Consider the following 22,227-nt stretch of genomic DNA (forward strand, 5'->3'; position numbering starts at 1 on the left):
TATATGAAAGCTGCCAGAAGTCATAGTAATGACTCTAATACCAGAATAGAAAAGGCAATCAACAAATGTTTTACGGATAAATAGGCAGATAAAAGAAATGATGAAGCAGGAATTTATACCCAGGTCATCTGACTCAATCTTTATAAAAGCATACACTCTTCACCACAGGTGAGCAATAAAGACTTAAAACCTAAGAACCGTTAAGATTGTGAAATCAACTAAGAAGAACTATGAAATCCTTGAACTTTTTGACATAAATTACACAACAACCCAAAATCTAGAGGGTTCAGTATTATACATAGTCATGTAGATAAATTAGATAATTGGTAACTTCTGAATCACAAAATAATCAAAAAGCGTATTGATCTTTCAGTAATTACCTTGATAAATAAGATTGATGACTCAACCTCCTAGCAATGCAAAGGGAGCTCAAAACTAGGAATTTGGTTAGACCGTAGAAGTCTGGGAGCAAAGAATTATCAACAGGAACACAAGAGCTAGATAGGGAATACAAGTAAAAGCATAAGAGAACATAATCCACAGCCTGGAAGGAAAGCACTGGCAAAGAGACATATACTAAAAACTATGATCAGTCAATTTGAGGGACAAGCACAGACCAAGAGAAACAAGGAGAGCATCAGGAAACTCTCATAGCCCCAGGGCCCAGGCAAAGATCCAGTGCTCCAAGGGAAGAGGTAGAAGTAAGAGCCCACCACTTCAGGAGAGGGACAAGAAGCCCTCTTGGTCCAGGATGCCACACCAAACAAAACAGGCTACCACTGGGCAAAGAACAGGAAACTCTCGCCTTAAGTACTTCTCCCACCCCCTCACCACCACCCCCGACACCCCCCCCCCCCCCCCCCGCAATACTAAAAAGAATTTGCCTGCTGCTGGGGAAAGAGGAAGAAGAATGAAAAAGCTCAACTCCCAAAGCCCACGCTCACAAGCCCTACCTAAGACTTAGAGTAGATCAAAACCAGGAACTCCTCCACTCCCATCACAAACCTAGTATACAGAAAGAGTCTCTCCACAGTATAGGCATGCTGCCGATAGCTGCTAATGCAAAAGGAACACTACCTCTACCACTACCAATTCCAAGGAACAGCAAAAGGATATCTAACTTGCCACACAAAACACTAAGTAACAGCAAACCACTGCTGGGGAAATTTCTGGTCTATGGTGCTCTAAAAGTGATGACAGTAACAGCAAAAGCATACCCACCTCAACCATTAACAAAACTGACTCAACCCACCACAGTAATAGTGTGACAGAAGCAGCACATCCATTATAGGACACAGGCAATATTTACCTCAGTCTCAACTGTGCTATCATTTAATCAGAAATAATGAGCCATTAAAAAAAAATTAAGTCACATTTTGAAAAGGAAAAAAAGAAAAAAATCTTCATAGTCAATAGATAGAGCAAACAACAGAACCAAACACAAGGATAACCCAGATGTTAGAACTACCAAAGTGGCTAAAATAATTATGATTAATGTTAAAAGATCTAGAGAAAAGAATTAATATGTTAAAGGATCTGGACAATATGTATAAACAGCTGGGGAATCTCAACAGATATGAAAATTCTAAAAGAGAACCAAATAGTAACACTAAAATTTAAAAAAAAAAACCACAATTTCGAAGTTGGAAAATTCCTTTGACAGGATTATCAGTGCACTTAAAACAGACCAATAGACCAATGGCTTATCCAAGCTGAAATAAAAAGGACAAAAGAATCATCCAAAAAAGTAATGGTTGAGATTATCCAAAATTACTGGAAGACAACAGACTACAGATCCAAGAAGCTCAGAAAACTCTTAAAATTATGAAGTTATCATTACCTTAAATCAAACAAGTTAAAGCAAAGGGTTCAAACAAAAGATAAAGCCTGGAATAATTAACTACTGAAAGTATGTATTTAGCAGATACTGTAAAATACTCTCTATCATCTATAAAAATACAGTAACATATTATTTCCATCTCCACATTAAAAGAACTAGAGGAACAGATCAAACAGAAGAAAAGGTGGTAAAGGGCAAAAAGACCTAAATTATAAAGTATAATCAAATAAACATATATTATAGTTTCCTTCCAACAGCCACCAAATACAGGTATTTAGAATATATCACTTTGACTGAAAAAAAAAACCTTAATTTTCAACAATTACATTAAATAAAAGCATTCAGTTATGAGCTATAAAAACAGTTATTGTGTATGAATTTAGTAAATCCTCTGGGATGATAATTTTACTTTGTGAGAATTCTTTTATAAATTTATTTAAATAAATAATTTTATTTATTAAATTCTTTATAATAAAGAATTTTAAATAATCTCTACACCGAACCTTGTGGGGCTCCAGAACAAGAGTTTGCATGCCACCATCTGAGTCAGCCAGGCATCCCTCTTTTACAAATTTAATTATGGTTTATCATGTTCACTACTGTGAGAATCTTTATTACAGATGACTGGGGTGGGGGGAGGGATCTAGAGATTGATAAGCATAAAGCAGAGAAGAGCCAGAGTTGAGACTTTTAAAATGCAATCTTGAGTTAAGGAGACCTAGGTAAAGCGACCTTACCTCTAGAGTATCCTTCTGTTATCTCAAAGCCAGGAAAGGGCTGAGTTCCAAAGACACACTTAAATGGTGGGGAAACAGAGGCAAGTCAGAATATACTCATGTCTCCTGATAAAAGGTTCCTACAGGAAGAATTCAAATTTTACTAATACCCTAATGAATTACTGAAGATGTCTGAGCCATAGCAGCAAGAATATTCAAAGAATCCTTAAATAAATTTACCCAAAGTTTTTCCCATTTTTCATCAAAGCTAATCAGCATGTCTGGAACCACAGTGGACACAAAGAGATATGAATCAACAATTCCAAGGAACAGCAAAAGGATATCTAACTTGCCAACGGACTAAACACTGAGTAGCATATGAATAACGCTCCTTAGTGCACATACTGTCTACTAAACCTGAAATGGGTTTTCAAGCATCTCACAAACTACAAGTGGAAATTCTGAATGCTTCATTATAATAAAAAGATGATAAATAGAAATTAATTTTTCTAAATTACTAATTCACAACATGCAAATGATCCTTTACTATGGCATTTTCTTTTAGCAAATATAAATATTAATAAAGACTGTCATACAGCTATTGATCCCTTTTTTTTCCTTTGGAAGAGACAGAGAGAGTGCACATGTGCAAGCACACAAAAGCATGCACACAGGTGTGTTCTTATGGGGGCAAGGGAGCAAGGGAAAGACTCTTAGACAGGTTCCACTCGGCATGGAGCCTGACACAGGCTCAGTCTCACAACTGTGAGATCATGACTGAGCCAAAATCAAGAGTCAGACACTTAACTGACTGAGCCAACCAGGCGCCCGTACTGATCCCTCAGTGGAAAACCTATTTTCCCCATAAGATCTTAGTTCTTCAACTTTGAATTCTACTACGGTAAGACTTTTCAGAAACATCTTCATCATGATTAGAAAGAAATTATCTATAAACATACCATTGCTTTGGATTTGTACTTAACTAAAAACAGCTGCTGTTTATCTAATCTTAAAAAACTGACCAAAGACAAAAAACAAAAAAACTGACTTATTATCTTCTAATTTCAAAGAAGAGTCTATTCTTATGTTATTCCATTTTTTTTTAAGATTTTATTTATTTATTTGACAGACAAAGATCACAAGTAGGCAGAGAGGCAGGCAGAGAAGAGTGGGGGAAGCAGGCTCCCTACCGAGCAGGGAGCCCGATGCGGGGCTCGCTCCCAGGACCCTGAGATCATGACCTGAGCCGAAGGCAGAGGCTTTAACCACTGAGCCACCCAGGTGCCCCCCTTTTTTTTAAGATTTTATTTGTTATTTCATTTTAAATCAGAGGCCCTAGAATATAACCATTTTTTACTCTTTTACTAACCTCAATATGAAAAAAAAAGTCCTAACTATTAACGGTTCAATACTCAAGGTTTATATATTTATAAATGTATCATGACTACCAGCCAACTATGTGAGAAAAGTTTAAGATTTCAAAACATCAAACTAAATTTTTAGTACATTATAAAAGGTAAATGGTAATTTTATAAACAAGTTTAAACAACTCACTATAAATTTTCTTGGATTTGACTACATTCAGAGCACCAACACATTTGCATGTTTCTGTAACATTTTAAAATAAATCCCATAAAGAAATATTATAGAGCCTATGACAAAAACAACCCAGGACTATGAGTTAATAGATCTGGGTTCTAGTTCTAGGCCTATCACACTACATTAAAGTTCATTTTAAAATACACATATTTAAGTATGATTTGTATAAGACTTACAGAGATTTATCATGACTTGTAGAACTAATGAGTAAAAAGGTTTTTTTACTCATTTATGAGTGAGTAAAAAGCTGCCAATTTGTTCAAATACCACATACTATATATACCAAAATTATTATTGCAGGACAAATAACTGGAACATTAAAAGTGAAATTGTAAGAGCAGAGACTTCATTTGTTTAGTTTCTACTACTTCTCCAGCACCTAAAAAGTGTCTAGCAGTAGGCACTCAAACATTTGTTAAATAAATGTACTCCCCAACTAAGAAGCACAATGCAATCTCACAGACTATGACTACTACTGACTTTACTACTCCTAATTTCACATGAACCAGCACTTTTTAAATTTTTGTAATGTCCATAAGATTACAAACTGAATAAAATTCTAGGCTTTTTAATAATCACTTTAAAAATCACAATCATTTTAATTTCTCTAAACTCTTTCAAAAGGATATGAAATAATCAACTAAGGAGTTCATGACTCAAACCAACTGAGTAATGCATTCATCATAATTATTCAGTTTATATAAGTGAAAAACTGAAAGTTATCCTGTAACATTTTTCCACTAGAAATTATTAACAGTCACAAATAAAGATGTGCTCCAGTTTTTTCCAAAAATATTTAACTCATAAAATTTTTCAACAGCAACAAAAACATCTTAGGTAAGAACAGACACCAACAGTTAAATCATACTATATTATTACAGATGACCCACATATTTTAAGGTGCTGGACACAGTGGACACAAAGTTCTACTTGTCAACCATTAATCGCTACACAAATATAAGTATCATCAACTACAACAGATTACAATCAAAAACAAACCTTCATGTTGAAAAGTATTTACAAGGCTAACGGTACAACCTTTTTGAGAAAGATACCATAACAGATACCTCAAATGGACAAAAAGAAAGAACAACCACTGTGATACAACATAAGTAGATAGCTACTGCCAGTAAGAATTGTAATAAGAAGGGTAGTATTAACAATTTCCTAAGCAGGTCCCAAGGTGGAAGAAATCATGTCTTACTAAGATAACTTTGTAAAGACTTTATGACAAAAGAAACACGGAGAGCAGGACCCATGACAATTTCTTCCCGCCGCTGTATCTTCAACTCATACAACTGTGCACTGAAATAGAATAGTCTCAATAAATATTTACTGACTGAACAAATATTTGAAATGGACCTTTAGAGACAGAGAGGACATGCTAGTATGAGGGAAATATGCAAGCAATAGAATAAAGGAGAAAATAAAGTGTGTTCAAAGAACAAGGAGTATCCTGATTTTGCTAGAATATATTTATGATACACAGAAGACCATCAGGAGTTTGAGAGTCCACTATGAACTTCAAAACAAGTTGAAATTTAATTTGGTATTAATAAAAAACAGTAACAGCTTTATTAATGAAAGCAGTATATAACAGAGTACAACGTGAGTTACCAGATTATTGCCTCCCCTAGCACAAATAATTTAGTTCGGAACCATTGTGGTAGCAGTAAAAACAGAAAGAATGGCAAAAAACTCAAATGTAACTTCAAGATTTGTGTTTGATTGATTTGAAAAACAATGATGCCACTAAAAGAAATACAGAATCAAAGAAAGAGGAGAGGGAATCAGATAAAGAAAATGATATTTATTGAGCATTTATTCCTTGCTAAGCACTTCAAATGCGTAAGTTCCCACTTTACAAATGAGGCAAAAGAAGTCAAGATACTTCCCCAAAGCTGACAAAGCTAATTAATCTGTCATTCCACCTCTTCTTTCCTAAAAGAACCTCCATTTTGTTCAAACAGGGTAGCAATGTGCTCAGGAAGGTGGGCCACTCTCCCAGTCCCATTAGAATGAAACACAATTGTTCTAAAAACAGAAATCATTGTTCAACAACCCAGACCTGACCCATGAGATGAGAAGAAATATGTTAAGGGCTTCAGGGAAAGACCTTCCTACCTGCATTAGCATTGTGATCAGGGACCTTGAAGTTAACAATCTAAGTAAGAGCTGTCCTTGACTCTTCCGTTTCTTTCACTGCTATTTCCCAATCCATCCCCAAACCAAATCAATTCTAATTCCAAAGTATCTTGTTAACCCTTCCTCCTCCTATCATCCTAGTCCAAGCCATTAATTTTAAATGAGACTACTAACAACTACTTTCCAGTGCAATCTCCCTGTGGTGACTCTTGCACTCAACAATTCATCCCCCAAACAGCAGCCAAAGATATTTTTTGAATGTAAATCATGGAGCAGTTGAAACCCTTGTGTTCTGATGGTGGGGCAATTAAAGGGGGCAACCACCACGGAAAACAATATGAGGTTCTTCAAAAAATTAAAAATAGAACTACCATATGATCCAGCACTCCCACCGAATATATAAATACAAAAGAACTGAAAGCAGAGTCTCAAAGATATTTGCACACCCATTTTTATAGTAGCACTATTCACAATAGCCAAAAGGTAGAACCAACCCCAAGTCTCCACTGGCAGATAACAGGATATAAAAAATGTGATATATACCTGCAATGGAATATTACTCAGTCTTAAGAAGGAAGGAAATCCTATCATATGCTACAACACAGAGGAACGAACATCGAGGACATTATGCTAAGTCAAAGAAGCTAGCCACAGTAAAACAAATACTGTATGAGTACACTTCCAGTGAGATATCTAAAGTAGTTAAATCCATGGAAACAGAAAGCAGAGGTCCCCAGGGGTTGCAGGGAGCTGCTGTTTAATGGCTTGAAGTGAGAGGCTCCATTTTGAAGCTGCATTTTCCTTTCTAAGTAATGAACTCTTAAGCTGACCCAGAATGGGCAACTGTTTGACAAGCAGGTGCTAGTAAAACTCAAAAAACAACTAATATTCGGATCATAAAACTGCGGTATGAAGTTTATGAAGACAGAACAATTAACTAATGCATACCAAGAACTGTTTTGTTTGGTAGCACCAATAAAGTAGTTGATTAGAAAATAATCAAAAGGAGCTCAACAAGTTAGCACCAATGGACATTCTTCCCCCTCTTCTCTTATCTAAGTCATGTGATTACCCTCTTCTCACTCATAAAAACCTCTTGCTTTCCCCACATTAGTGGAACACCTTCCTGGTTGCTACTCATACCAGCATTCCCTGAATTGCCAATTCTGAGACCCCAAATAAAAGGCCTTTGTTTCTTGTTCAGTTTGCCTCCTTTCTTTACCTGATTGGAAATTGGAGTTTCAGTTTTGTGACATGAAAACATTCTGGAAATCTGTTTCACAACAACATGAATATAATTAACACTGCTGAATAGTACACTTAAAAATGGTTAAGATGGTAAATTTTGTGTTACATGTTCTTTCCATAGTAATTTAGGGGGGAAAAAAAAGCCAAAGCACTCGACCAAACCCCAACCCCCAAAAAAGAATCATATAACTACCCTCCTTAAAATGCTTCAACTGCTTCCTATCACCCACTGAATAACCCCAAAAACGGTCTATGAGGCTATGTACTGTCTGACCCTTCCCTCTTGCACAGCCAGATCAAACGTTGCTCTCCCTCTTCCTCAAGATGCTCAGTCAAAATGATACTTTCACTTCTTCAAATAATTCAAATTCTCTCTTGCCTTATGGTCTTTAGCCCATGCTGCTACCATGACATGGAATGTTATTACCCAACTCGTCAGAGATTTGGCTCCTGATCCTTTAGATTTCCCGCTAAATGTCACATTCTCAGAAACCTTTCCTAACCAGCTACCTAAATTAGGTGTCCCCATATTATTTTCTATCTTCTTTCTCTCTTTTGTTCCTTGATAGTATTTCTCACAAGTTAAAAACAATTTATTTTTTCTATTCTCGCAACTGAAATGCAAGCTCCATGGGGAACTTAAAGTCTGGGATCTCAACTACAAAATGTTTTAAATCTTTTAATCATATAAAATAATAAAGGTACAAAATCACTTAAGCTAATGACACAACTTTTTAAAAATACAGTAACACTCTTCAATCTCAATCTTCTCACTTAATTTCATATTTCTACAAAATTTTTACTAATCTTAGACCATTAATGATTATTCGGATCATGGAAGTGACTCAAACTACGTCTTCACACTTTTTTTAAATGCAACGTAAAACATCTTAACAATGATACTCAATACATCACAGCACATTTCTACAACTATTCTACATCTTTATCTCCAGATTAAAAAAAAAGTCGACAACTGAATACTTCTATTTGCCAGACTCCATACTCAGCACTTTACACAGATTAAGTCATATATTCTTCAAACTCAGTTTGGAGTTAAGGAAATTAAGGCACTACAATATTGTAATTTATAAGAAATGCATGAATTTGGTCACGGAAATGAGCAAAATAAAAACCTCATATATGGTTGGTCTTTACCCACAGTTCCTGGCTCACAACTCCCAAAATCCACGGAATTTCCTGAGAGGTAAGAGCAAAGGGAGCATCTTTGTTGTATTTGAGCTCTAATACTCAATTCCTGAAAAAGCTTCAGAGCCAAAAAAGTGAAATGAGTGTCTTATTATTCATAACAAACCCTTTCTACTACAACTGGGCTTATGTTAAGGAAGGTGACTTGGGCAAAGCACCTAAGGGATAGGGGCTGGTTGCCAGGAGAACCAACCTTGACTCTAGGGCTGAAACTTTCAGTCTCACCCTAACTTCTGGGGAGGATAGAGGGGCTAGAGGTTGAATTATTCACCAAGGCCAATGAGTTCATCGGTCATGCCTATATAATGAAAACCCAATGTCTCCATAAAAAAACAAAAAGAGGGCATTCAGAGAGCTTCCATCTTGGGGAACCAGAAAGCTTCCATGTGCCATTATGCAGAGCCCCAAACTCCAGGAGGACAGAAGTTCCTTTGTTCGGGATTTTGCCTGATATAACTTTTCATCTGGCTGCTGATCTGTATCTTTTAACATCCTTCGTAATAAACGGGTAGTAAATGGGTTTTCCTTAGTTCTGTGAGCCACTCTAGCAAATTAATCAAACCCAAGGTGGGGGATCCATGGGAACCTATGATTTACAAAGGATCAGTCAGAAGCACAGGTAACAACCAGGGTTTGTGAATGGCTTCTGAAATGGAGGGTCGTCTTGTGGGACTGAGCACTCTACATGTGGGATCTGATTCTATCTCAGGTAGAAAACGTCACAATCGGGCTGAATTCTCAGACTCTTTGCTGGAGTCGTAGAACTGCTTGCTGGTATGGGCAAGTCTCCCCCACACAGACTGGAATTGGGGCCAGAAACACTTTTTAGGCATGATTAAATTAAATCACCTACCCCTGATTACAGAACCACTATCAGACTGGGGCTCAAGCTCAAGAAATTCCACTCTAATCTAGAGGCTATGCTTCTGATCACACTGTACAAAAAGTGGGACCAGACTTACGGCCCAGAAAAAAGTTCAAGACATAAAATGCTTTGCTTCTTAAAATTGACATTCCATTCTTAAGGAATATTCATATAAACAAATCACAAACAGGAATAACCCACTTACTGAGGTTACCAATTTAATTTTTTAAATTTTAATTTATCATAAAATTTTCTGCATTGGTGGATTTTTTTTTTTTTTAAGATTTTATTTATTTACTTGAGAGAGAAAGAACACACTAGCACAGAGGGAGAGGGAGAAGCAGATCCCTGCTTAGCAGGAGCCTGATGCAGGCCTCAATCCCAGGGTCCTGGGATCATGACCAGAGCTGAAAGCATTTAACTGACTGAGCCACACAGGCATTCCCCCCAGGAGGACTTTTAAGGTTATAAACTTTTAAGGTTATAAACTATTTGAGACCAATCCTAAATCTCCATCATACACAGTAATCTACAGATACGCTAATAACCCATCAGGACTCTAAAGGATTAAATAAGATAAAACATACAAATGCCTAGCATAACTTTGAATCCCACATGCAGACACGGATGTTGGTACACTACAAACAGGTTGACCACTGACTCTGCCATACCGGTAATTCACAACCTTCACTGGCATTCTCAAATGGCAATGACTATGATGTCATTCCCCACTCAGCTTCCTCTCACACTGCTATACCTTTCCCCATGTGACAAACTCTTTATAACATTTTTTTAAAGAGTTTATTTATTTGTGAGAGAGAAAGACAGAGTGAGCATGGACAGGCATGGCGGGGACATAGCAGAGGGAGAGGGACAAGCAGACTCCAGGCTGAGCGCCCAGCCTGGAGTCTGCTTGTCCCTCTCCCTCTGCTATGTCCTGAGATCATGATCTGAGCCAAAACCAAGAGTCAGACGCTTAACAGACTAAGCCACCTAGGCAACCCTCCATGTGACAAACTCCTATGCATTCTCAGTGAGTACTTCTGTGGAAAAAAAAAGCCCACGTTGGGCACCTGGCTGGCTCACTTGGTGGAGCATGCAACTCTTGACCTTAGAGTTGTGAGTTAGAGCCCCACGTTGGGTGGAGAAATTAGTTAAAATGAAATTTTAAAAAAACGTGTTTTAAATACCCCACCTCCCCACATCAAAATGCAATTCTACTAAATACAGCCCTTATGCCCTTACACTCTTGTCACAATGTATCATCACCCTTTAAAAGGCAGTATCTCCTCCTAGAATACAAAGCAAGATCAGTATCTTATTAATCTTAAAATTCCAAACATCTAACTTGGTGACTGGCACATACAGTCACTTAAGTGTTTTGTTTATTTGCCTGTCTGCTTGTTAATAAAGACTAAAAGTAATACCAAAAAGTAAACAAAAAAGTACTATATTTATTAATACCACACTTGTTCCAAAGAAGGGGAAGGGGGTTCATTTTCAATATTGCAAATATATAACCAGAAACTTCTAATAAATATTCTAATAGGTATTTTTAGTAAATGCAGAAATGCTATGAAATAAGCTCCCACAGTAGATTCCTTTTAAAAAACAAATACAATATTATTACTTTTTTTTGGATTATGCAATCCACTCTCGGGCAATTTTCAAGTTTATATTGTTCTTGCAAGAATGCAATTTCAGCATCTTTATATCCCCAGTTCCTTGCATCATATCTGGCACAAAACAATCCCTTAATAATGTTTAAAGCTTTATGTACAGACACACACAAACTCACCAAGTCTGACTTTCTGACTTTTACCCTCCACCCTTCTTTTTAGGATCGATTTCAACAGACCTAGAACCAAACACTGGATGGATATCACAGGGGTCTATTTTAAAAAGCAAACTCAAAACATAGCAGCGTATCTATACCCCCAGTTGAACAAAGATTTAAAGTAGTTTTTTTGTTAATTTTGGTATCCAGAAACACAGAAGAAATATCAAGAATTAACACAGTTTGAATGTGTGTAACAAAGTAGAAAGAATTGCTAAAGATGAAAGTAAGGAAATAGGAGAAATTATATACTTATCATTAATGGAAAAGTTAGAGGTTTATTGCTGGAGAATAGGAATAGAGAAGAAGGATTAAAATTATCTATTTACTCAACATCAGATATTTTTAAAAAGGAAAAAAAAAACATAAGCACAATAACACAGACCTGTGAAATGTCCAATATGTTAAATAGCAGATAAAAAATTGCAAGTTAGGGTTTTTAAAAAAACCTTTTTTACTTACTGAGAATCATTTAACAAACAACTACAAATCATTTTTGTTACTCTAGGGGTTTGTGATAAGATTGTTTAGTGTTTTTAAATCACATAATTAGATTCACTTCAATTATTTTTTAAGTCAAAAACCTACTTTACTTAACTCAGTAAGATCATTTTTGAAGTGTGAAAGTTCTGTATACTGGCAAGTTTAGGAAGGTCAAAAAGAGAGGTAGAGAAAGAGAGAACAAGTAGAGGTTAGTTAAACAGAGGCCAAGATCCATAAGCACAAAGACAAATTTATTTTGCAAGAAACACTGGGACAAGATAGAGGTACGTGGGGTCTGAGATGAATATTAGTCCAAATAACTGTTCTGGTATTATTCTGTGGTTCTGGGGGTAAAGCGAATTACCACCATCTAAAGAAAACACTGAATAGCCACTATTTAACATTCTACAACTAATTTTAGTCTTTACCCTAAAGATGTTTCACTTTACACTGCATGACTGAGGCAGCCTAGCAGAAAGGAAATTACTCTCAGGTCCGCAGCCATCATAGTTGTGCAGTATCACCTCAAGGGCCAAATGAAATAAAGCCAAAAGTCAAATCAATCATTGGCTTGGGGTTCCCTATCTCCAATTTAGAACTTTCCTAGTAATGAAGTTCTCTGAGGAGGAAATGTTCAGCTAGGCTAGAGGAACACAAGACTCAGGACAGAGGAGAAAACCAACCTGAAAATTAGCAAAAATAAAACCAGTCAAGGAAAACAGTCACTGAAGACAGGATTAGATACTTCAAGAAGAACTAAATATCTAATACCTACTAATATAAAGTTCTGGAAGGATAAGGAAATGAACAAATCATTTAGATTTGTCATTTGAAATTATCACCTAAGAATCAAGCTTGAAATTCATATGTGAAATTCAAAAGTTAATTTTGAAACAAATAATATGCCAGTATTCTAAGACATTGCCGGTCAAGGAATGGGTGGGAGTGGGGAAACTTCAACTTTGATGCAATACAGTATTAAATCAACCTGGAAAGTTATCCTTTGTTAAGGAATAAATTTGCACTTTAAAATACGGAATACTAGGGGGCACCTGGGTGGCTTAGGTGGTTGAACACCCCGCTCTTGACTGCAGCTCAAGTCAAGGTCGCAGGGTCCTGGGATCCAGCCTTGTGTCCAGCTTAGCACTCTCTGCTAAGTCTGCTTGAGTCTCTCTCTCTCTCTCTCTCTCTCTCTCCTTCTCTCTCCCTCTGCCTCTCCCCCCACTTGCATTCTCGCTCTCGCTCACACACGCACGCTCTCTCTAAATAAATGGATAAAATCTTTTTAAAAATTAAATCAAAATAAGGAATACTAAAAATACATTTCCTCTTGATATTTTCAAGGACTTTCACCAATCTAAGTCACAAAGGTTATGTGTTTAAAATTAAACAATAATTTTTGCTTCTTAGACTTCCTCTAGATTCCTTTCTAACAATAAAGCAAATTTTATAAAATTTCCTCTAAACATTTTCATGGCCAGAATTTCATGATTGAAATTGTCAAGGCCTTTACTTCTATACAGCTTTCTAACTGGCCTCTTCATGTATCTCTATCATCTCCTCATTTCCATCCACCCAGACTGTACTTTCTTAAACAAAGAGCTCATGTCACTTCAATGTTCAAAAACCACAGTGCTTCCCAACCCAGCAGGAAAACAGATTTACTAAAGATCAAAATACCCCCTTAAGCCTTTTGTTTTACTTTAACAATAAAAGTAAATTTGCATTCTCCATAACACATGCAAGTTCAGTACCGTTAAATGTTTTAAACTACTATGGATTAAATACTTGTTTGTTTCCCAGTTAGTAAAATGGATATGCCAAGAAAATTATCATAATTCCCATACTCCCATGCACATGGCTGGATACCCCAGTGTTAGATGTGTTGACATTTCAAAACAAAGTATATAAACTAAGGAATATTAAAGTTCTAGATAATTTGGATCGAACCTTCTTTCTCCTTGCATTTCCCACTACTCTATATACACCCTATACTTAACTCTAAAAAGAATTATTAATTTACCGCTTATTCTTGCATATTATGCCTTCTCCCAGAAAGCTCTTTCACTCATCTCCACAAGAAGTCCCTATTTATACATCAAGCTCCCACTCAAACCCTAACCTCCTCCTATTCCCTAATAGTCTTCCCTTCCCCAATATTTTATTGGTACTAATCACTCTGTCTCATTATGTTTAGTTGTGTCTAAGATGCATACAACATACCAGTTAAGAATCAAAGCTTTGTAAGCGGAGAAACTCAAGTCAATCTCTGACTATAATTACTAAGTATAACCTTGGGCGAGTTACTTAAGATCATTCTCTATGGCTTTCCTCATCTTTTATATGCAGATTACAGTAGGGTTATCGCCAACAGTATTAATCTCAGAATCAAAAACAGTGATGTATATACGGCACTTAGCACAATACTGACAGCTAGTAATAGTTTAATAAATATACATACTATTCCCAGTAGGCACACTCATTGTCTTACTCCTTTTTGTATTCTTTCCAATTCCTACTATACATATAGTATTCTGCATATGTTTCATAATTGTTTGGCTGAGGGGAACCTGGGTGGCTCAGTCACTTAAGGGTCCAACTCTTGATTTCGGCTCAGGTCATGATCTCAGGCTCATAAAACTGAGTCCCATGCGGGGCTTCACACTAAGCGGGGAGTCTTACCACTCTCCTTCTCTCTCAAATAAATAAATCTTTTAAAAAAATAATAATGATTTGGCTAATAAAATCTGATAGTTCTTAATAAGATAAGGTCATAATTCTAGTGAATATCAATAATGGCTTATTACTCTTATTACTAACTGCGTATCTTAACATTAGCTCAACCAGTTCATACTTTGGCTACCATATACATAGATACAGATCTCAAGCATCATCTTAAGAGTATTCTACACTGCATTATTATCAATGAGTAAGCCAATATCCAAAACACACACAGTTACTCAGAAGTTGAAATTATCTGAAAACATAAGCATGTATCCAACCAAAAAGCAAGCCCTAAGTAAAGAATTCTTGTATGGATCCTCCTATTGCTAAAGTCAAACCAAATTTGTAACCCATTTTTCCAACTGGCCCTCTAAGTTTTCCTGTGCAAGGGGATTCCCAAGAGACACCAATCAGTTCTATCATGGTATTCTCAAGAAAAGCAATGTTTCCAGACCAATAAGATAATTCTAAAATGTTCAATACAGACTAGATCAAAACAGATATAAGTAGATACTTAATCCTGTAGTTAGCAAGAAAACAAGACAAAACAAACAAAAAAAAGAAAGAGGAAAGAAAAAGAAAAACCCCTATCACAATGGCCAAAGAATGATGAAGAAAAGGACCAGTACTAGTTAACCTGGGAAGCCAAAAGAGAACACAGCACAAGACCTATCCATCAAAAGGTGACTTCAGGAAATCAGAAGCTAAACTCAGAAAGAGCAATTTCACAAAAAGAGAAACAATGGTTTCTAATACTATGTGAACTACACTATAAGTTTACCTATCATCACAATGTAAACACCAACACTATAAATTCACTGTAAAATACTCATCAAAGCAACATAAATGTAACTACACTCAAGCCAATACTAATTTTTTTAAAAAGTGACAACATTTGCTAGGTAAATGTTAGGTATGCAAGGTGAAATGCTTAAAAATGAACCTTGAGGTTTTTTACAGTGATAATCATGTTCATGTGAAGTATTTTCATCTAAATTAACAAAACCCCCACCACATACATGTGTTTAATACTAATGAGTGGCTATTTCTAAATGGTATACCTTCACATTAAGAATATTTTAAGTTTTCACTGAAATTTTAATACTTTCAAAAGACATCTTAAAATGTTTTATATTCCAGGGGCGCCTGGGTGGCTCAGTGGGTTAAAGCCTCTGCCTTTGGCTCAGGTCATGATTCCAGGGTCCTGGGATGGAGCCCTGCATCTGGCTCTCTGCTCAGCAGGGAGCCTGCTTCCTCCTCTCTCTGCCTGCCTTTCTGCCTACTTGTGATCTCTGTCTGTCAAATAAATAAATAAAATCTTTTTAAAAAAAAGTTTTATATTCCTAATAGCATACTAATGATAAGTATTATAGTAAACCTTAACAGAGGCACTAAAGAAGGCTGCATTAATTCATTATTAAGAAAAGATAGAACCAAATATTTCTGAAGCTAAAATTTGTTTAAAAAATTCTGAAACAAGGGGCGCCTGGGTGGCTCAGTGGTTTAAGCTGCTGCCTTCAGCTCAGGTCATGATCTCAGGGTCCTGGGATCGAGTCCCGCATCGGGCTCTCTGCTTGGCAGGGAGCCTGCTTCCTCCTCTCTCTCTCTCTCTGCCTGCCTCTCTCCCTACTTGTGATCTCTATCTGTCAAATAAATAAATAAAATCTTTAAAAAAAAAAAATTCTGAAACAAGGCACCTGGGTGGCTCAGTGAGTTAAGCCGCTGCCTTCGGCTCAGGTCATGATCTCAGGGTCCTGGGATCGAGTCCCACATCGTGCTCTCTGCTCGGCAGGGAGCCTGCTTCCCTCTCACTCTCTCTGCCTGCCTCTCTGCCTACTTGTGATCTCTCCCTGTCAAATAAATAAATAAAATCTAAAAAAAAAAAAAAATTCTGAAACAACTTCTACAAGAAAACATGTTTTAAATGCTTCAGTTACAGTTGACCCTTGAACTTTGTTTGAACTCTGTGGATTAAAACTTCGTGGGTTCACTTATATACGTATTTTTTTCCATACAGTACAGTACTATAAATATATTTTCTCTCCCTTATGACTTTATTAATAACACTTTGTTTACTCTAACTTACTTTAAGAATACAGTATATAATACAAATATGAAATATATGTCAATTAACTGTTTAGGCTTCTGGTCACTAGTAGGCTATTCATAGTTAAGTTTGGAGGAGTCAAAGTTATACTCAGATTTTTAACTGCACAGGTCAGCACTCCCAAACCCATTGTTCAATGATCAACCGTTTTGTGCACACTTTGCCAGAATAAAGAACTATGATATATACATATACACACATGACATATTTGCATATGTGTATTCTTTGCTCTTCCCTTGCTCTCTCATAAACTATTTCTCCAGACCATATCTGGATGAGATCAATCACTCTTCATTGGGATCAATTCACTGATTCTAAATCCGTCAGGCAACTAATAATAATAATAATAATGTTTTGACTTATTAAAACACTGTCTTAGATTGTAATCAACAAACTTCATCACCAAGCCCTAATTGCTTTAAATTTCAATCACTTTCAAAGCAAGAGCCCTAAAGATATATACATGTATATGTAATTTAAGCCTTTACTACACAGTATTATAAATACTGGTTTCACTTTATCAAAACATTTGCACACTCAATCCTGGAAACGTAATATAAAAAAGGAAAATATAAACCAATATTCAATATGATGGTAAGTCTGTTTCTTTTGATGATTTCTCAGTCTCTCTTTATAAGAACACTTGCTTACTTAAAAACTAAGCATGTAGGGCGCCTGGGTGGCTCAGTGGATTAAGCCTCTGCCTTCGGCTCAGGTCATGATCTCAGGGTCCTGGGATTGAGCCCCGCATCGGGCTCCCTGCTCAGCAGGGAGCCTGCTTCCCCCTCTCTGCCTACTTGTGATCTCTCTCTCCCTCTGTCAAATAAATAAATAAAATTAAAAAAAAAAAAAACCTAAGCATGAGGCAGATGACTTAAAAGCAATTTAGTCTTAAAATACACTAAACCTCAAAAGTAAAACTCTTGGAAGGCAAAATTCAGTGGAAAAGAATGCTTTCAACATTTTATTTGTAAGAGGCAAACTCTTTACGATGTTGCTGAAGTATTAAAAATACCACTCTATAGAGGAGTAGAGAAGATTTGATTTTGGCTATCAATTTCAGAGCTATTAAGAATAGGGGCGCCTGGGTGGCTCAGTGGATTAAGCCGCTGCCTTCGGCTCAGGTCATGATCTCAGGGTCCTGGGATCGAGCCCCACATCGGGCTCTCTGCTCCGCAGGGAGCCTGCTTCCTCCTCTCTCTCTGCCTGCCTCTCTGCCTACTTATGATCTCTCTCTCTCACTGTCAAATAAATAAAATAAAATCTTTAAAAAAAAAAAAAAGAATACTCACAGTTAAATGACAACTTTAATACAGAGCCAGAATACAATTCTTCTCTCAGAATTCTTTGAAGAATTCTCCACTTTCAAAATTCACATGTATTTTAGTTTTATTACTAATGCTCTCTACCCCACTTCTCTCCATTAACACTTCCCAGAATATGATAAAGCAGTATTTTTTAAGTACAGTCTATGGTTCTACTTCCTGAAGTGTACAATGGCAATAATTTATTATGTTTGGGGTTTAGTATAACATTTACAAGTCAAAACCATTAAAGAAAGCGCTATTCACACAATCAGAAGAATGGGAAAGATATATATAGTGGAGATATATAGAGAGCTCAAAGAAATTTTCAATATGCTCCAACTTTATTATAGACTTCAATTTACCACTTCCCAGGTATCAGTGCTATTGACTGTATTTACATAAACTTAGTAAAATGACAATTTAACTTGTACATTGTATAGTCAGATTATCTTAAATTTGAAATGGAAATGTTTAACTTGTTATAAATTAGTATTCCAACAAAGGGAAAGAATAAGAACATTCAAAATAAATTCCAGAGTTAATATTATTTTTGTAAAGATATTTTAAAGCACTATAGTACAAACTTACTTTGTGTGATCACACTTCTTATCTAATAACAATCACCTTTCCTTTTTCATGATGCCATAAATAAGAGAAATTTAAACCTTCAAAAAGGATTATAAACAGCTAGTTAAAATAAAATTCCACCTGAAGTAATTTCCTTGCTATAATCTATATACTATACATTGTATTGTTATCAGTTAGAAAGTACTTAATTTTCTAAATCGCATGCCCTCCTACCAATTACATACTGATAAAACATTAGCCAATTATTTGTTAATCGACCTCTTCTGCTCAAGAAACCAAGAGTCATGCTCCTATATCTTCTAGAAGCCCAAATATTTGTTCCCTCACTTCCTGCATGAGGCATTAAACCTTCAGAATCAGTTTTATCTTGCTACTTTCCTTAACCTTTGCAATTAGTTTTATCTTACTACTTTCCTAATAATCACTGCTCTTCATTTTATCTGCCACAGTTGTATTTGGAGAATAAAGACTATTCAAGCTTAAAGTTATTCCACCTAACCTTTCAAATTATACTATGCTCCTAATACTCATCATTCTGTAATCATTTTATCCAAATTAACCAGTGATAGGTTTGATGTTTCATGTTCCATTTAAAAGAGCTTGATATATTTCAGGGTAAAGTTAAAGATTGTGATCATTATGTTCTACACAATTTTGAAAGAGCCTGACAAATTTTACCAACACCCTCCTCTCTAAACTAGTAAGCACCCTGTCACAGAACCCAGAGAAAAGCTGCTCTGCTCCAAAGAGCACAGCTAGCTCCTGGGCACTTCTCAGAGCAGCTGTTAGTAACTTTCAGGGGCCTGCTGGACTACCACTTTGGTTAAATCAATGATGGGTCATCTTGTTCCACTTTGCTTTTTCTTTTTAGTCTTGCAATCGTGTAGAAAACCTACTGCTGACCTTTAAAGATACAGTACAAAAATTTAAAAAAACAAGCTTTGGCTCCACTACTTTTCCAAGAGAAATCGTTTCAAGATCCCTACATCATTACTTAAACCACACATATCAGTTGTGGTGACACTGGAAGGCTTTAAAGGGATTCAATTTTCTTCCTAAACTTACTAAACATGTTCGCAAGTTTTAAATAATTTCGAGAACGTTCTATACTACAAAGGTGCTGGTGCGCTCTAGCAGAACTGTGCTGCTCAAATACAAGCCCCGAAACGAATATCCTGCGCCAGACAAATTTTAGGTACATTTCCGGTTACCTGAAGAGCTTTCTGCACCCTTTATCCCCCAGTGATGCTCCCAGCAGCAAATACTTCCCATCCTTTAAAACCTTCCTTCCAACCCTCCAAAAATACACATTAGGTTTAGAGGTTTCCGCATACTAATACGGAACCACTAATACCATTAGGTATTACGGCTCTCAAAGAATCCACTTTAGCAGCCTCCCCTGGGAAATTGTGCTCAGCGAGGCTTTGAACCTGTGAGACTCGCTGCCAGCTGCCTTTGCAAAAGGAGCACCACAGGCAGACTAAATACCGCAGTGCTGCGCTGACTTTTTGTAGCAGCTTTAAAAAAAAAAAAAAAAAAAAAAAATCAGCCAGTACCCTGCAGACCCTGCTGCCTCTTCTGCAGCACGGAAGAGAAACCACCGCATTGCTCAGCGAGGAACACCGGGGAGCCCGACTGTAGGGCGGAGAAGCGAGTGCCGTCGAGAGGCTCTGTCGAGGGCGGGGTGTCGGGGGTGGGGGTGGGAGGAGAAAGGCGTCGGGACTGTAGGGGACCGCGACCAAGCAGCGGCCAAGGCGCTGGCGTCTGGGCGCCCCGCTCCGCATCGCGCACTGCCCGTGGCAGTCGTCTAGCGGGCACCCAGCAAGGGTACGGGCCCCTCCCAGGGATGGGAGTCCCGCAGAAGCCGGCCTTGCCCCGCCCGCCGCCCCCTGGGCCCTCACCTGTCATGAGCGCCGGACTGTCGCCCGCCGCCGCAGCGGGAGAGACGGCTGCCGCGGCAGAGCCTGAGGCCCGCCGCCCGCGGAGGGGCCGGGACACCAGCTCGCATCCGTCCGCCGCTCCGGCCACCAGCAGTCCGAACACCAGCAGCGCAGCCCAGCACCACCGCCGCAGCCAGCCCGAGGCCGGGCCGGACGCCGCGGCGGGATGAGGGCGCGGAGGAGGAGCGAAGGGAAAGCGCGGCGGCGACCCGGCCGCCGGCCACTCGTCCGCTCCGCCAGGCGCTGCAGCCGTTGCCGCTGCGGGCGACTTCTCGGGCGGCCCCCGCCGCCTCGGACTCGAGCTCCTGCTGGGCGCCAGCCTGGTCCTCTCCGCACCGGCGGCCTCTGGAGCTCGGGTCCCGGCTGCGTTCATTGGTTCCGGTTATTTAAAAAAAAAAAAAAAGGTGAGGGGCAGAAAGGTACGGCGTCTTCAGGCCGCGCGCGACACCCGCGCTCCTGCGGCGGCGAGACCGGGATCCGCTGCTCTGGAGCCTCTGAACACCAGCCCCAGCGCCCGCGCCACCGCCGCCGCGGCGCATCCCCCCGCCCCCTTCGGCCCGCGCCCGTCGTAGTACCACGCTCTGCCCCGATGCCTCCTCCCCTCGCACACTCGCATGCAGCATACCAATCCCCCGCCTCCTTCAGCCTCTCCACGGCGCAAGCGCGCCTTTGCTGCACTGCGCCTGCGTGGCCCCATAACCCCGCCCCCGAGGGCGTTCCCGGGAAGACTGGAGGCCGGTAGGGTGGCTGCTAACGCTCTCCTGCAGCGACGGAGTTGAAAGGCGGGGAGGAAGACGGACATGTCCCCCTCCCCCATTCACGACCCGCCCAGACAGCTGGAGCGTGGGGGGACCAAAGAGGCGGGACAAAGGAGTACAGACTTCCCAAATTGTTTGGGCAAGTTATAGGCATGTAGACGATAACAAAAATAATTGCATGGGTCAGGAAAACCTTGTAATCAAAAACAGCGGCGTCTCTAGAATTTCAATATAGGTGGGGCTTACAAGAAGCCTGCAAAGTGGAAGTGGAGGTTAGCAGAGAGCAGTGTTTTATTTACTTAAAGTGCTTGGTACAAGCCCACGTGTCAGGCACTGCTCTAAAGCCTTTACAAATTTACACATTGTAATTCTAAATGTTAGGTATTGGTATCGCTTATCATCCCCACTTTACAAATAAGCAAATTAAGGCGCAGAGATGGTAAGTAACTTGCCCCCAGGTCCCACAGCTAATAAATGAGAGGGACAAATTTAGGAACATTGAATGCAAATATTTGAAATGGATTTGCTCTGCCACCTAACTTTCCTATATTCAACCCCACTTTACAAATAAGCAAATTAAGGCGCAGAGATGGTAAGTAACTTGCCCCCAGGTCCCACAGCTAATAAATGAGAGGGACAAATTTAGGAACATTGAATGCAAATATTTGAAATGGATTTGCTCTGCCACCTAACTTTCCTATATTCAAACATTACCTGAACTCATCACCTCGCTACCACCCCAGCAAAAGAATTCTTCGCTGTCAGTTTTTTAAGTTTACAGAATGGTGGTTCAGATTTGGCTTTACCTACAGGGAATGAAGCACAATGCACCAGCGCCATGCACACGCAGAGGCATTCTCTCTT

General features: G+C 38.6%; 1 protein-coding gene across 2 annotated transcripts in view; it reads right to left on the reverse strand.

Annotated features, from left to right (window-relative positions):
- The window catches only part of STIM2 (stromal interaction molecule 2), a 161,122-nt gene extending 139,908 nt beyond the window's left edge, over positions 1–21,214 (reverse strand). For both annotated transcript variants that reach the window (XM_045997240.1, XM_045997239.1), the window contains exon 1: positions 20,567–21,214. In XM_045997240.1, the coding sequence (XP_045853196.1) occupies positions 20,567–20,978 (412 nt within the window). In that variant the 5' untranslated portion in view covers positions 20,979–21,214. The remainder of the gene's footprint in view (positions 1–20,566) is intronic.
- Positions 21,215–22,227: the final 1,013 nt, after the last annotated feature.

The sequence above is a fragment of the Meles meles genome, chromosome 2, assembly GCF_922984935.1.
Source record: "Meles meles chromosome 2, mMelMel3.1 paternal haplotype, whole genome shotgun sequence".
Taxonomy (NCBI): Eukaryota; Metazoa; Chordata; class Mammalia; order Carnivora; family Mustelidae; genus Meles; species Meles meles.